This window comes from Chiloscyllium punctatum, chromosome 25, assembly GCF_047496795.1.
Source record: "Chiloscyllium punctatum isolate Juve2018m chromosome 25, sChiPun1.3, whole genome shotgun sequence".
Classification (NCBI taxonomy): Eukaryota; Metazoa; Chordata; class Chondrichthyes; order Orectolobiformes; family Hemiscylliidae; genus Chiloscyllium; species Chiloscyllium punctatum.
Genome location: NC_092763.1, coordinates 30136878 through 30154984, shown reverse-complemented (window position 1 = coordinate 30154984; position 18107 = coordinate 30136878). Strand labels below are relative to the sequence as shown.

At 39.8% G+C, this 18107-nt stretch overlaps 1 protein-coding gene across 7 annotated transcripts in view; it reads left to right on the top strand.

Annotated features, from left to right (window-relative positions):
* Window positions 1-18107, top strand: part of LOC140495791 (kelch-like protein 4) — a 319048-nt gene that overhangs the window by 294120 nt on the left and 6821 nt on the right. For 5 of the 7 annotated variants that reach the window (XM_072594903.1, XM_072594902.1, XM_072594904.1 and 2 more), the window contains 3 exons: window positions 2565-2727; window positions 7836-8048; window positions 15921-16092. In XM_072594903.1, coding sequence (XP_072451004.1) covers window positions 2565-2727; window positions 7836-8048; window positions 15921-16092 — 548 coding nt within the window. Of the gene's footprint in view, window positions 1-2564; window positions 2728-3996; window positions 4119-7835; window positions 8049-15920; window positions 16093-18107 lie in introns of those variants that run through there. The other 2 variants (XR_011964097.1, XR_011964098.1) reach the window with 2 other exon arrangements.

The window sequence follows — 18107 nt, the reverse complement described above, 5'->3', positions numbered from 1 at the left end:
ACATTCCACAACATGTGAAGAACAACAGAAGATGATGTTGTAGCTTTAAAAGTGAATTACTGGAACTATTATGAATTGTATGTATGGCATTACCATATTCAAGCAGTGGGGAAAATTGCTGGACGTGTTGGCTCCATGTATACATATTTAGGGAAGCTTTGCCCAGGTGTAGTCCTTTGACTGGCTTTTCAATTATTTGTTCCTGGTGATTTGGGAATAAGTACAAGATGATTTATCAGGAATAGAGAAGTCTATGGAGAACTTCGAAAAAATGTTAAACTATTATGAGTGAAAGTACTCTCTGGTAGAAAAGGAGACTTTGGGATTATTTTTGATTTTTCAACGTTCCAAAGACTTTCTGACAGGGACACAATGAAATATTAATCTATACTCACTGTAATCTGTCATTACTAATTAAAAAGTTTAAAACCTGAAATGCAATACTATTCAGATGGAATTCACCTGGTGCAATCATTCAATATAAAGAATGTTTACGTTGCTGGTGAAAATAATATGATAACAGATGCATTGACTGGAATGTGAAAATGAAAGAATAAGTGAAGAATATCAGGGGAAAACGATAGTGATTATATAAGATTTGTATAAGAGATGAAGTATATACGCCTTATGTTTTATTGTCTATGTGCCATAAACTTTATAATGAAATATCTTTTTGAAATTATGGCTTATCTCTCAGGAGGTTGGGAGTGTAGAAAGCCCACTTTCATTCTCTACTAGATTGTAATCCAAAAGAAGGGGGAACATACTGCTTTAGAATAAAGAAATTGTGGAAGATGTTGCAGAGTTAATAGATTACATTATGAGTTGTACAATGTTGTCTTAATCAAGCTGTGGAAAAGAAGGTATTCAGGGCAGTTTTGCTCAGAAACTGTCCTTTGACCAGTTTTCCATTTGACTAATTGTATGAGTTTAAGACAGCTCAGCATAATAACAATCTCTTGATTGGTTCCTGGGCAAATAGAGCAGAAGTATCCAGTCTGTGATGAAGAAAGCACTTCGTCTTTTTCTCCCTGTTGTGTTGGCAAGTAGCAGAAAATATTTTAGTAGCTGATTTCACTCAATACTTACAAGGAAACTGATCACTGCAAATTCCTCAATTGAGATGAGGAGAAGAAACAGCATCATCAGAGACTGAAAGGGTAAATCCTCAGTCAGTGAATAAAAAACTGACAATTGGCCTGCTCATAATCTTGTGTTCTCAAATAGTCCTCATCAAAGGAATTGAAAGCAATTGACAATTGAAACCTCAACAGCATCTGTGATCTGAATTGGTGCTTGAGTCGTGCTTCTCTGACATGTTGTTCCTTCCAACCCCCAGAATATTTGTCTTGTCTTTTGTGTGTCTGTTTGTATGTGTATGGGAATTTTTTTTTAAAAAGTTTAATTATTGATTTATAATTTTAACAATTTATATTTCTTCCTTCATATTGGTTAAGAACAGTTTGGATACAGTAAGTAGTTATTTTCTTGTTATGACAAAAACGCAGTGTGCATTTTTTTTTAACCTGAATTAGGCAGTTAGGTAAAACAGAACAACTTGCTAGTTTAATCAGATTTGCACAACTAGGTGGAATACTTACTTTGCTTGATAATCTATCCTATTTACAGAATGATATGTTTTCTACAATCTCTATTGTCAATTTCTGAATCTCTATCTGGACAAAATTGATAGGTGCAAAACAATTTAAGCTTTTGTTAATGATATATAATTTCCAGTTTGATTGACAATATAAAATAATAAAAATAAATACTGAATAGGTTTCTTTTTCTTAATGTTTCAACATTTGTCATTGTTTTTAATAACTCATTGATTCTATATATACTGCATATTTGAGTCATTAAGATGGAATGAGAGTATGGAAATGGGTATGGGGTTAAATGAGTGAATGGGTAAAATTAGAGGATCTACATGCTTTTAATATCCAGTTGAAGATACAGGCAACCTTTGTAGGTCCTCCAACTAATCTGTTTGAACATATATGCCAGCTCCTGTCGCTGGCTACAAACTGTTTCAGGTGTCAATGAGCATGAGTCTATTTCATCCCTATCTCTCTGGACAATCACCTGATGAAGGAGCGTCGCTCCGAAAGCTAGTGTGCTTCCAATTAAACCTGTTGGACTATAACCTGGTGCTGTGTGATTTTTAACTTTGTACACCCCAGTCCAACACCGGCATCTCCGAATCATCTCTGGAGTGGGATTGGGTAGAATAGGGTTTGGTTGGTGTTTGGTCGATTCAAGCTAACTGTTTTGACAGCAAAAAATCTAGCTGTTTCCAGGTCAACAGTAAGCACTCATGCTTCATTTCTGATTGCATAATCAAGCCTTTATAATCTGTTGTGCGTGCTTCATGAAGATGCTTTCATTTCAAGTTATTGATACTTTGTACCTTGTGATTTGTAGTCAACATGCTGAATTTCTGTGGAATTTGTTGTGAAACTGATTTTCTTACAAACCTAATTTAACACATCATAACTTCTATGTTAAATATTAGATGCTGTCCTATTTGAACACAAAGATGACCAAATATCCTTGTATTTCAGGAGTAGCTGTACTTGAAGGCCCAATGTATGCAGTTGGTGGGCATGATGGTTGGAGCTACCTTAACACAGTAGAAAGGTGGGACCCACAAGCTCGTCAGTGGAACTACGTTGCGAGCATGTCAACTCCAAGAAGCACGGTAGGAGTTGCAGCATTAAATGGCAAGTAAGTAGTTACAGATTGCAAATCTGTAATACAGTCAATGACACAAAAAAAACCAGCCACACAAAAAAACTGTTCAATAATGCAATTTTAAACTATGCTCATAAAATGTACTTATTAATGATACAATAGCCAGTATTTGTAACCAATTGTGGCATTTCAGATCAAAAAAATGCAGATTTTAAAGTACCACAAGTATCTAGGCATTTCTTGAAATTATTATTTGAACCTGGTACTGAATCTATAGAATCTCTAAGGATTCAGCAATGGAATGTCATTAGGCAGAGTAACTAGCCAATCACTGAAGAATTCTCACAGATAGAAAACAAGATCGTATGCTACAATCAAACCTTGAGAAGTTCATGATGGTTCCGCACAGGATACAGTACCACAACATCCCCAGTGTGATGTGGGATGAAATGGCTCCACTACCTTTATTCACCCACTCCTTTGGGTGGTTGCAACAAGGTTAATTTATAAAGGATCCCTTCCCGAATGAATCCCATTCTCCGAGACCCAAAGTTAACTTATGTTTTAAAAGGAGTGAATTCAATCAGGCTTTCTTGAGTTAATTTACCAAAGTTAAGTTTATTAAACTAGAGTATCATTTATTGACACATGCAATCGGGTACAGAAATATGGGGTACAGGGACAAGTTTACAATGTCACCTCTCATGGTGCCATCTTAGGTACACAGTACCTAGATGCAAATCTTTGATACAAAAAGAGGAATAAAAAATGTGCATTACCTTACAGTGATTCATACTATTTTGTATGAAACAAGACATAGTTGAAAGAATAAACATTGTATAGTCAGCTAAACAAAGTACAGATATACATCGCAGTAGATCAGCGGGTACCATACGAGGTCTGACTAGCCTCAAACCGCTGAGCGCCTGTGCCAGACCACATACCAACAACTGTCCCTGCTCCACTTTAACCCTCCAGCTCACTTCACTACAGCTCTCAACTGCTCCAAGATATTTTTTCTTATCAGAAAAAAATAAATCTTAGAGAAAGAGAGAGGAGGAAAAGGAGTGAAAACAAATGAGGACCCTAAACACTGCATACTCTGCCACTGCCATCTTGAATTAATTACTAAATGTGAGAAGAATCAGTAATGTAACACTCATACGTACATGTTAGAAATAAGACAAGGCTAAAAATTGTTCACAAATATTTGAATATTTTAATTTTATGGCTACTGCAGTAAAGGTTACTGATAGGATTGACATTGGTAGACAAACAGCTTCATGATCTTTACTTTTGCAGACTGTTTGAGATTCAGTTGGGTGATGCCTTTTGACTGTGATTCAAGTCCAGCATTCAGAGTGAGAGCGATTCTTTGTTGTCGTCTTTCCTTTTTGACTCAAAGTTTTACCTGCAACACAAAGGTAACCAGGGAATAATTCTTTGATTGTGACCTTCATAGCATACTACTGCACAAATTTACACTGGTAGATTCAAGAGCAGTCAGTCCCACCAGTTGATTTCAGTGGAGTTGGTACTGCTTTTTAAACATTGTCCTTGTGTATTCTTGGAAGGTAAAATAGCCATGTCTGTGAAGATGGCCTTCAGCTGATAGAGAAGAGAACTTATCCCCTTTATTCTCCCTTCTTAAGCTTCTCCTTGTTTGACACGTCCCTGACAATTTACCTGTAACACATTGCATGTACGTCACACGGGATTTTGCCAGACAATCCCTGAATATAACTCCACAGGATTTTGTTGCAGAAACCTCTGATTAAAAACAACACATTTTAGAAATAAAAGTTTTTTTAAAAAGTATAAAGTATTTTCAGGTTCTCTTCCATCGTCATAACAATTAGAATACTACTAAAAACTGAATTAAACCTTAACAGTGTAATACTTTTCAGGAGCCTGAAACAACAACATTATAAAATAAATTCTCATCAGTTCATTGATTTCTAAAGACTGCTGTCAACAAGAACACCAACAGAAAAACATAAAGAGGAGAAGGAGGGAATCGTAAAGGTGGATTTTTACATTCAACCAAATATGTGAAGATACCAATGTTGCTACTGGTGTCACAGAGTAATAATGATGAACTGATTTTGCAATCTCAGAATCCAAGCATTGAGCATTCCGCTGCAGGAAACAGAAAGCATGAGCTCAGTTTACATTAAATCATTAATACTTCATCTTCTGATTTGGGGAAAGTTTGTAAAAGTGCTGGCAATCTGAAACAAGCAGTGCTGAAAATACATGGCAAGTCAGTCAGCAGCAGAAAAGGTACAGTATTAGTTTGTGTCCAGACCCTTCCACGGGCTCAAAAGGGAAACAATCTCCATTATAGGGACTGAACAACACAAAAGGGTGAGGAATAGTAAGTCGACTTCACTTCTCAAAGATAGTGGAAGAAGGGGTGATCTAGAAAGATCATCTTTGGAGCCAACAAAAAGAAGTTTAAACATTGAAATTACTAAGTAAGGCAATAGAAAAGCAAGCTGGCTAATAGCCCAAGGCTGCCTTTGTGCATGGTTAGCATTATTTCCAAATTTCTCCTCAGAGGAACAAATGCACACAACTCTTATTGAGGGAATATTTACCCACACAAATACTTTTAATATTTACCATACTACTCATTTGAAGACATGCTATAAGTCCATGGTGAGCATTCAACACACCCAAATGGTATCTTTCCAGGCACCCAGTGAACAGGAAAATAACAACTTTAAAAAAATAGCTTTGAAATGCAAGTGGATGGGAGGAAAAAAGGTAGAGAGAGCCAAATTCAATGTTCTGCAGGCTGCCAGAGAAGAATAATGAACAGGTATTGAAGTATGTTAACAGCTTCATTGTAGTGTGTAGATCAATGATTGAAAAGGCACTGCAGGAGGGGGAGGAAGATTTGATGTTGTAAGTTGCAGCGAGATCAGGATTACAACACAATCATCAAAGAAGTCAAAGTAATAGGGTCGTAACAAAGAATATTCCACATCCTATAAAACAAAAATTGGCATAACTGGGAGCTACTCTGTTTTCTGTCCTGTAATTGAAAATTCAATTTCAAAAGCAGGTGCAAGGTTTGAATGAATCTGGCTCATCCTTCCATGAAATGTTATATTTCATTCCAGGCCCTGAACAGAATAAAATACTAAATAGCCCTAATAGTCTGATGTTAATGTTTGCATAATGCAGTATATTTTTAATTTATCCCTCTGACAGATTCACACAGCTCTGTCCTTAATCTATGCAATATTTGTTCATTTGATATTGGAACGTTCGGCATGCTGTGTATCTATGTGGACACATGATTGAATCCATTGTGACCTGTGCAATGCATCTAAGTAACCTCAATGTCAAGTAGCTCAGCTTATTCAGTGAGCTGTTGAATCAGATAAACTAAACATGGTTTTGAAGTTTCAGTCCCTGCTCTGTGCTTCATGAACTGATTCCAGTTCAGATGTAAGATGCATCCCAGTGTTCCGAAAAGGAAAGCTGGCCAGTTTACTTATCTACAAATTACTTTTTTCAAAAGTATGTATTCAGTGATAAGATGCAAGCATTGCTGACTCGTCAGCACTTATTACCCACCCCAATTGCCTTGAGGTGATAGTAACAACTGAATGACTTGTAAGGTCATTTCAGAAGGCTGTTCAGAAAACCATCAGGTTATGCTCACTCTTGTCACAGGTCACAAGATAAGGACCAATTTTGTCCTCAAAAGACATGAATAAATCAAATAAATTTTACCACAAACCATTAGTTCATAAGTAATTCTAGTATAGTCAATACCTGTTTAATTGGAGAACAAATGTTCCTTTTTCTTATTGATTTGTTTAATCTCTTGAATGCATGTTTCCACACAGCCTTAGTAGAATTTTAATTCATGTCAGTGAATGATTTTCTGGCGATGCCTCAATGATGTCTGTCTCCATCTAATCTAGTTCCTGAAATAGACCATTTAGATAAGGTATCAAAGTATGACTGATCCTAATATAACCAAAGGAAATAAGGAATTAGCTGGTGCCAAATAGGAAATGAGAAAAGTTGGTGAGCCATAAAAGAGATACGAAGCAAAGGCTGTCACCCTCAAGATATTTAAAGAAAAACAGTAATGTGCATTAACATCACTTGTTACTATCAAATTTGTATCTACTCTATTCTTAAATTCCATCAAGATCAATCACATTAAATGGAATAAGTAACTTTAGGAATATATTAATATTTCTAAAGCCTGCCTTTTAATCTTGTCCATTGTTCTTTAGGGAAAGAACAAAATTGAACAGCAGTTAATAGTGTAGACATATCAATTGGAATTTAATTACTGGTAATGAGAACATGAATCCCTATAGTATTGTGAGAGACAGTGCAATTTTATTGATTTAATCCATTTTGACATCTAATGAATCCTTCAAAAGAAAATCACTCTTTCTTGCAAAGTCATCATTTTAATGAAATAATTTATGTACCTTCTTGAAACAAATTACTATTTCCCATCCTCCTTTTCTCTTGTAACAACTTGACATGGCAGGAGGCCTACTCGTCTGAAGTGATATTGGGCCAACCCAGCTTTTTGTATTTATGTTTCTTCCATGGGAGTTGAACTGTCCTGGATTTGCGTATAGCTACACAATCTTGTCCATTCATTCCCAAGTTTTCTTCCATCTTCCTTGGAGGTGTTTATATGTGCTTGGCAATAGTTCCTAGGGTTTTGAAGCCCTTTAATAACTCAGTAAAATTGCTGCTTTTCATAGATCAAAATGACAGTGAATGCCTTCTTTAGGATGGCAGGCATTACAACCAGATCTAATCATACCTTCACGTGAAAACAACAATAAGTCAGAAAGCTATTTGAGATGTACCCTTGAGATGTACTACAAGTGTAGTAGTAATACAATAACTTTTTGCCATATCAGCGATAATTCATTTACTCAGCATAGATTGAAAATCAGAAGTGGGACACTCCCATTAATGGAGACATATTCACATTTGCAAATTACAGATAACAAATTTGAGAACTTTTCCAGTACATTGGCAATATGAATCTAGTTCTCCATGGCTGCACTGACTAATGCAGGGTCCAACCAAATCAAGGTTCTCTCCTTATTTTGTGAAATTCCAAATGTGACTGTTGTGTTTTTCAGGCTGTATGCTGTGGGTGGGCGAGATGGCAGCTCCTGCCTACGATCAATGGAGTGTTTCGATCCTCACACCAATAAATGGAGCATGTGTGCACCAATGTCCAAGAGAAGGGGTGGTGTGGGAGTTGCCACATGCAATGGCTTTCTTTATGCAGTGGGAGGACACGACGCCCCTGCCTCAAATCATTGCTCCAGGCTGTCAGACTGTGTGGAACGGTAAGCATGAACAATTGTGTTTTCTTGTTCCTTTTAGCCAACTCATTTCCAGGCCTGTAAGTAGACTCATACTACATGAAATGTTCCCGAATGCCATTGAACAAGCTCAAGAGTTGTGAAATTAGAAACATACAACATAGAACAATACAGCACAATACAGCACACGATGTTGTGCCGAACATTTGTCCTAGCTTAAGCACCTATCCATGTACCTATCCAATTGCCACTTAAAGGTCACCAATGATTCTGACTCTGCCACTCCCACAGGCAGCGCATTCCATGCCCCCACCACTCTCTGGGTAAAGAACCTACCCCTGACATCCCCTCCATACCTTCCACCCTTCACCTTAAATTTATGTCCCCTTGTAACACTCTGTTGTACACGGGGACTGTCTACTCTATCTATTCCCCGATCATCTTATAAACCTCTATCAAGTCACCCCTCATCCTTCGCCATTCCAATGAGAAAAGGCCTAGCACTCTCAAACTATCCTCGTATGACCTATTCTCCATTCCAGGCAACACCCTGGTAAATCTCCTCTGCACCCTCTCCAAAGCTTCCACATCTTTCCTAAAATGAGACGACCAGAACTGTACACAGTACTCCAAACGTGGCCTTACCAAGGTCCTATACAGTTGCAACATCACCTCACGACCCTTGAATTCAATCCCTCTGCTAATGAATGCTAATACACCATAGGCCTTCTTACAAGCTCTATCCACCTGAGTGGCAACTTTCAAAGATCTATGAACATAAACCCCAAGATCCCTTTGCTCCTTCACCTTACTAAGAACCCTACCGTTAACCCTGTATTCCGCATTCTTATTTGTCCTTCCAAAATGGACAACCTCACACTTGACAGGGTTGAACTCCATCTGCCACTCCTCAGCCCAGCTCTGCATCATATCTAAGTCCCTTTGCAGCTGACAACAGCCCTCCTCACTATCCACAACTCCACCAATCTTCGTATCGTCTGCAAATTTACTGACCCACCCTTCGACTCCCTCTTCCAAGTCATTAATTAAAAATTACAAACAGCAGAGGACCCAGAACTGATCCCTGCGAGAACTCCACTTGTAACTGGGCTCCAGGCTGAATATTTACCATCTACCACCACTCTCTGACTTCAACCGGTTAGCCAGTTCTCTATCCAATTGGCCAAACTTCCCACTATCCCATGCCTCCTGACTTTCCGCATAAGCCTACCATGGGGAACCTTATCAAATGCCTTACTAAAATCCATGTACACTACATCCACTGCTCTATCCTCATCCACATGCTTGGTCACCTCCTCAAAGAATTCAATAAGACTTGTAAGGCAAGACCTACCCCTCACAAATCTGTGCTGGCTGTCCCTAATCAAGCAGTGTCTTTCCAGATACTCATAAATCCTATCCCTCAGTACCCTTTCCATTACTTTGCCTATCACTGAAGTAAGATTAACTGGCCTGTAATTCCCAGGGTTATCCTTATTTCCTTTTTTGAACAGGGGCACAACATTTGCCACTCTCCAGTCCCCTGGCACCACCCCCATTGACAGTGAAGACGAAAAGATCATTGCCAACGGTTCTGCAATTTCCTCTCTTGCTTCCCACATAATCCTATATATCCTGTCAGGCCCGGGGGACTTGTCTATCCTCAAGTTTTTCAAAATGCCAAACACATCTTCCTTCCTAACAAGTATCTCCTCTAGCTTACCAGCCCATTTCATACTCTCCTCTTCAACAATATGTTCCCTCTCATTTGTAAATACTGAACAAAAGTACTCATTCAAGACCTCTCCCAGTCTCCCACTACTGTCCTTGATCGGACCTACCCTCGTTCTCGTCATTCTCATGTTTCTCACATACGCATAAAAGGCATTGGGATTATCCTTGATCCTATCCGCCAAAGATTTTTCATGCCCTGTCTTAGCTCTCCTAATCCCCTTCTTCAGCTCCCTCCTGGCTATCCTGTTTTCCTACAACGCTCTGTCTGAACCTTGTTTCCTCAACCTTATGTAAGCCTCCTTCTTCCTCCTTACAAGACATTCAACCTCCCTCATCAACCAAGGTTCCCTCACGCGACCATCTCTTTCCTGCCTGACAGGTACATACATATCAAGGACACTTCGTATCTGTTCCTTGAAAAAGTTCCCCATTTCAACGACATCCTTCCCTGACAGCCTATGCTCCCAATTAATGCCCCTCAGATCCTGTCTTGCAGCATCGTATTTACCCTTCCCCCAATTGTAAAACCTGCCCTGTTGCACGCACCTATCTCTCTCCATAACCAAGGTGAAAGTCACAGAATTGTGGTCACCATCACCAAAATGCTCACCCACTAACAAGCCCATCACTTGTCCCGGTTCGTTACCAGGTACCAAATCCAATATGGCCTCCCCTCTGGTTGGACAATCTACATACTGAGTTAGAAAAGCTTCCTGGACACACTGCACAAACACCGCCCCATCCAATCTACTTGATCTAAAGAGCTTCCAATCAATATTTTGGAAGTTGAAATCGCCCATGACTACTACCCTGTGGCTTGTGCACCTTTCCAAAATCTGTTTCCCAATCTGTTTCTCCACATCTCTGCTACTATTGGGGGGCCTATAGTAAACACCCAACAAGGTGACTGCTCCTTTCCTATTTCTGACTTCAGCCCATACTACCTCCAAAGGCAGATCCCCCTCGAACTGCCTTTCTGCAGCCATTATACCATTTCTAATTAGCAACGCCAACCCTCCTCCTTTTTTACCAACCCCTGGAAACATCTGTAACCAGGAACCTCCAATAACCATTCCTGTCCCTCTTCTATCCACGTTTCCGTGATGGCCACAACATCGTAATCCCAAGTACCGATCCATGCCTTAAGTTCACCCACCTTATTTCTGATACTCTTGTGTTGAAGTGTACACACTTGAGCCCATCTCTGTGTCCGCAAGTATTCCCTGTCAGTGCTACCTTCTCCACAGCCTCCCTACATTCTTGGACATCTTGAAAAACCTACTTGCTGGACTGCAAGTCTGGATCCCATCCCCCTGCCAAATTAGCTTAAAACCCACCAAAGAGTGCTAGCAAACCTACCTCCCAGGATATTGTTGCCCTTCTGGTTCAGGTTCAACCCGTCCTGCTTGTACAGGTCCCACCTTCCCCAGAATGCAGTCCAATTGTCCAAATACCTGAAGCCCTCCCTCCTACACCATCCTTGCAGCCATGTGTTCAACTGCACGCTCTCCCTATTCCTTGCCTCACTGATAATTAGATAAATTGTACAACTGGAGTATAATTTAAATGAAAACTAACATTTGATAGTTTAGTGTCTCTCTTGAAGTAATACAATGATATTTTAGTAAGTCAGCATAAGGAATGGTCATCCAGCTCCATGTCTATGCTTATATAAGTTCCACATCTCAACCATCTACTCATAGAGAGTTCCTAGCTGTTCCACTGTAGTCTTACCATTTGTCTTGCTTAAAGATTTATCCATAGTGAATTTAATTGTTGTGACTAAATTAGGTTCAATGTATGACATATTCAATGAGATGTTTTTAAAAAGTTTCTTTTCAACCTAATCTCTAAGCATCGGTACCAACATAAATCTGAGTATGGAATTTTTCTGGCATCTAAGTAATGTGGCCAAAGGTAAGAAAGTTGGGAGAATACAGCAACTTAAGAATCAGGTTTGTGACATTGAGAGAAAATGTGACATTGAGTGAAAATGTCTCATTACCCCCTCAAGGTTTCAATAGCAAAATAAAAATCTTACTTGTGAGTGGTTTATCAGTATACATTGATATATTACTATTACCTAACCTGGTCTCATTTATAGGCACTGGTAAGAAACTAGGTAGTGCCAAGTACTGACTTGAATGTTAGAGTAGTAACCTGATGGGCCAGCTTACTGGCATTTCTTTGCACTCCATGTTGACCAACATTTCAGGGCATGCTCTATGAGCAGTCTCTCCCTTAATCCCAGCCCACTCATGAAGGTTGGCATCAGCTTTATCATGTTATTGCACATGTCAAACTAACTTGTAATAGTTACCCACTATAATATCACACTTTGGAGCTCAACAACTCCCTACCTTGCAATGTGGGGGCCAGGTCATGATGTGTGCAGAGACAGGCACCCAGAGTATGCATCAAAACAGGACGCATGTAGGGCCTTTGCTTGCTTTCCCAGAATCACTCACTTTGCACACACTTGGATCTTTACAGCATTACTGCCTTGTCTTGCCTGTTAGCTCAAACGAAAAGCCAAGCAGCTTGCCAGCACTACCCAGTAAGTGGGGCACATGCTGCTATATGGCTACGTCTACACCACATGACAGAAGCTTAGATGGCAAACAGTTTACATGTGCTTCAACTGAAAGAGGGGAAGAGAAAGGGGATGGGGAAACAGACTTTGGAGGTGGGGGTGGTAAATAGGTCCTCCTTCCATACAAGGGCATTTTCTCATTTCACTTCAGGGGTTCAACACAGTCAGTTTTACAAGTCGGGTAAACTAGTCAGGTGATTGCTGGTAAATCAATTAGGAAGTTGCACAGAAATAAGACTGACCTAGGTGGCTACTTCACACCAGGCAGGCAGTTCCAAATGCCATGATCTCCTTCAGTGGTTCATAGAATTTTTTTCATAGAATCCCTACAATGTGGAATAGGCCATTTGGCCCAACAAGTCCACACCGACCCTCTGAAGAGAATCTCACCCAGACCCATTCCCCTACCCTATTAGTTTACATTTCCCCTGATTAATGTACCTACCCTACACATCCCTGAACACTATATGTAATTTAGCATGGCTAATTCACCTAACCTGCACATTTTTGGACTGTGGGAGGAAACCAAAGCATGTGGCGGAAATCCACACAGACACAGGGAGAATGTGCAAACTCTACATGGAAGTTGCCCAAGGCTAGAATCAAACCGGGGTCCCTGGTGCTGTGAAATAGCAGTGCTAACCACTGAGCCATCATGCTGCCTCTTTGTGGGGAAAGAGGATGATCGTCCTCTTCTCTACGTATTCCACTGATGTTCTCGTCAGCAAAGTTTTCTCAGCATGTTTTCTGGAATAACACAGCAGCACATTGAAGGTAGGCAGTTCCTGGTTTGCATCATTTTGAAATAGTATGCAGCTTGGGATTAACTATGGTCACCATGATATGAATCTGCAGTCCTGCCACATCCAGTCAATAAAGGTGGTGACAATTAATCAACTCAACAGATCCAATAATTTCTTCATGCACAATAATGAGGGAGCCTAGAACATCAGTAAGCAGATAAAACTGAAGCACTGTAATAATTCTTCAGCTGGAGGGTTTGAGTGGATGCTACATTGTGGCCTGCTCCTGAAATCTTGGATGTCAAGAATGCCAGTCTTCAGCCAAATTGAATCACTCCTTATAAGATATGGCTGAAGGCATTGAGTACTGCAATGGCTATTGACACTGGCTGTATTAAGGCAATAGTACTGAAGACATTTGCTCCACAACTTGCCATGTCCCTAGCCAAGCTGTTTCAGTATAGCTACAGTTTGGCGTCTATCCGACAATGTGGAAAATTGCCCAGGTATGTCCTGTATATAAAAAGCAAGACAATTCCAATCTGGCTAATTACCACCCAATGGTTTATTCTTGATTTTCAGTGAAGTGATGGAAGGCATTCTCAACAATGCTATCAAGTACTGTTCAGCAATGACCTTCTCACTGACACTTAGTTTGAGTTCTGCTAGGACCACTCACGTCCTGTCCTCATTACAACAAAAATGCTGAATAATGGGGCTGAGGTGACCTAGGATTGTACCCTAGGCCCAACCATCTTCAGCTGTTTCTTCAGTGACCTTTTTTCCATGATAAGTCCAGATGTGTGGACATTTGCTAATGATTGAAGTGTTCAACACGATTCATGACTTCTCAGATACTCAAGACGTCCAATACGGAATGCTGCAAGACCCGGACAATATCTAGGTTTAGGGTGACAATTAAAGTATAACTTGTTTCACAGAAGTGCCAGGGAACAACCATCCCCTACTATTAACATCCAGGGGCTACCATTGACTAGAAGCTACTCTGACTCCAAAAGAGATCAGAGACAATTAATCTTATAACTCACTCACCTCCTTATTTTCTAAAGCTTGTTCATCATCTACAATGCACATGTCAAGAATGTGATGGTATTCCTCCCACTTGATGAGATGAGTGCAACTCCAATAACACAAGGAACTTTACACCATCTGGACAAAAACAGCCTGCTTTATTGTTACCATATCCACATATATTAATTTCCTTCACCACTGACACACACTAGCAGCTATGTATGCACCTATAAAACACTCTACAGAAACGCATCAAACGCATCAATGTCTCTTAGACAACACTTTCCAAATCCACAATCAATATACAATCTTGAAGGACAAGGCAGCAGATATACGGGAACATCATCAGCTGCAAGTTTCCCTCCCCATTATTCAGTATCCTTACTTGGAAATACATTACTGTTCCTTCATTGTCACCGCATCTGTGTCCTGGAATGCTTATTTAATGGCATTTAGAACATAGAACATAGAACATAGCAAAATACAGTGCAGTACAGGCCCTTCGGCCCTTGATGTTGCGCCGACCGAAGCCTACCTAACCTACACTAGCCCAATAACCTCCATATGCTTGTCCAATGCCCGCTTAAATGACCATAAAGAGGGAGAGTCCACCACTGCTACTGGCAGGGCATTCCATGAACTCACAACACGCCGAGTAAAAAATCTACCCCTAACATCTGTCCTATACCTACCACCCCTTAATTTAAAGCTGTGTCCCCTAGTAATAGCTGACTTCATTAGCGGAAAAAGGTTCTCACTGTCAACCCTATCTAAACCCCTAATCATCTTGTACACCTCTATCAAGTCACCCCTAAACCTTCTTTTCTCCAATGAGAAAAGCCCCAAGTGCCTCAGCCTTTCCTCATACGATCTTCCTACCATGCCAGGCAACATCCTGGTAAACCTCCTCTGCGCTCGTTCCAATGCCTCCACATCCTTCCTATAGTATGGCGACCAAAACTGCACACAATACTCCAGATGAGGCCGCACCAGAGTCTTATACAACTGCAACATGACCTCAGGACTCTGGAACTCAATTCCTCTACCAGTAAAGCCCAGTACACCATATGCCTTCTTCACAGCACTATTTACCTGGTTGGCAACTTTCAAATTTAATGTTATTTAATGTTTACAAGTATTTCAAGTACCTACATCAAATGAACTGCAGTGGTTCAAGAAGGCAGTTCACTATCACCTTGTCAAAGGCAACGAGAGATGACAATAAATATTGGCCCAAGCAATGGAACCCATTGATGAATGGAGATAAAAAAATCTTTTGTCCTGAGTAGAGCGCTTTTGCAGCTTATCTTAGCAATATCGTCCTTTCTGTAATAGAATCATCAAAACTGCATATAACAGCGTATGTTCTGCAGTGCTCTGTTCCCAGCTCAGAACCTTGTTTAGTTGTATTATCGGTCAGAAGATCAACTGTGTTATGTTAGCATATTTAATTCAAGCCACACTCAAGTGTCTGGTGTTGTGGATCTTCACTTTACAAAACTCACCCAAATACTATTCAAGCCAAAGTTGGATGAGTTTTGCTTGCAGATGTGATCAGATTATTTTCACAGTTTAATATTTTTGAATCAATGCAAATGTGCTCTATTCGATCTCAAAACTGTATCTTAATTGTTTGAAAACAATGAACCTCCAAAGCTTTTAAAATGTGAAGACTGTAAACAGAATTGTCTAAAGTCAATACTGTACTCTACACCGTCTTTTGAAAATGCTGCAATAAAAGACCTTTTATATTTAGGTGAGTTTTGTAAACTAACCTTATATTTAAATTTACAGGTACGACCCAAAAACAGACACCTGGACAACCGTGGCACCTTTAAGTGTTCCAAGAGATGCCGTAGGAGTGTGCCTTCTTGGTGACAAGTTGTATGCTGTAGGAGGATATGATGGACAGACTTACTTAAATACAGTAGAATCTTATGATGCACAAAATAATGAATGGACAGAGGTAATAGACCATTAGGAACAAAATAAAATGAATTTATGTCATTTGTAGAGTATATGTTTGAATCCACACTAATTCATTTAAAGGATACAATCCCCACCAAGATCCACAATCTTTCAGTGAGATATTTTTCCCAGAAAAGCAACAAAAATAATTGAAGGACAAGATTTCACATTTTAAGACTTTTATTGTAACAGAAACTAAAATCAACATGGATCAACATAGCAACAAATACATTAAACTGAAATGATTCCTTACACTAACTAATTCGAGCAGTCAAGGTAGATTTTACAACTACTTCCATTCCGTACCAGGCAGGCTCACCTCTCCTTGCTAATCTGGGTTACAACTTCCAGTATCCTTTGAATGTTGCTACACTTAGCCCAAGACTCCCAAATCTGGCTTCCATTGGCAGGATTTAGCCTGGGTGGCTCCTTGATCCTCAGGTCTCGAAAAAGTACTATTTGTCCTGTTTCACTAAATTCTTACTCTACAGCAGTATTTGACCTCTCTCTACCTGGTCTTGCAGAAACAACTCTTTGCTTTTGTTTTCATGGAAAGTCCTTGACAGTGATCCGGCTTCCTCAGAGCCAGCTCTGAGGAGGAACAGAACCTCTGTCACTCCTGTTTATTTTTCTTTTTTTCTGCTTTTTCTTTTTATTCTTCTCTCCCCTCCCCCCCCCCCCACACTACCACCTAACTGCGGTAGTGATAATTTTTTACCCCAGCACCCATGTGTGTGTGCAGGTGTGAAACACAGTGAAAGACACAAGGTGCATGAATCTTTATTCAAATTTCCACCACCAGGAAGAAAAGTAACACCCAAGTAGCCTGTGACAAGTAGTGCCCTTCACGTCAAAAAGCAATGCTGTGTAATACAACTCTTTGTTTTCTGAGAGTCACTTGATTTCAATTGGATTTCTGTTTAAGCTTTACCTCATGAGAACTAGATTGCATAGTATTGTCTGAGCTGGGTGTGTTTCTGGACTTCCAAATCTTACCTTTAGTTAAAGGAGACATTTCACAACATAACCATGTTGCAAAGTTCAATGCTCATAACATAGTGATGTGATAAAGTTCTACAAGTATACTGCAACTACATCAATTTTACATTGCACTATGGTACTGTCCTCGGTCTTACTCTGCATTTATGGACATGATAGTACTTGATGATCATGCACAATGTAGAAAACATGCAGAAGAGTGCATATCCATTAAAAAGATGCAAACCTTTTTGTAGACTAGACACATTTACATATCTGTACAAAGTTCAACTCTACATCTGTTTGTTTTGTTCATTTATTTTCCTTGGAGTAGAGGAAGCTGAGGTGGAGGGGATCTGATTGTGCTATACAAAATTATGAGAGGCATTGATAGAGTAGATCATGAGAATCTCTTTCCTATTGCAGATGTGTCTAAGATTGTGGGCATAAGTTTAAGGTGAGCAGCAAGTGGTTTAGAGAAAATCTGAGAAAACATTATTTTTCTACTCATACGGTGCTAGATATAATGGAATGTGCTGCTAGAGAGGGAGGTGTAGAGGCAGGTACTCTGGCAACATTTAAGCAGCTTCTGCATGAGTACTTAAAATGTCAGGGCATTGTCAGCTCTGGACCATGGGCAGGTCCAACTACACATTTGTCACGTGTTTCTGGGGGGTGGAATTGGCTCTTGACCTCAAGATTTCTTATATTCTCTAAGAATTGTGACCCTTCATACAGGAGGCTTGCCTAAGTCAGCTCTGGACCAAATGCAGGGAAATGGGTTTAGTGTTTGTTGGTCGGCAAAGAGACGTTGGGCTGAACGGCCTATTACTACACTGTATGACTCTGACTCTGCAAAAACAATTATCTGTACTAAAAACTATCTTTGAAAGAAACAATGTGGTGAAAATTAATGATCAAATTTGTTGAATCTGCTGCCCTTTACATCAACACAGTTTAAATTCCTGTCGCTGAATCTTTCTTGCCAAGGTGTCTTTTTCACAATCAGTAAGCAAGAATCAATCAAGGAGAGAG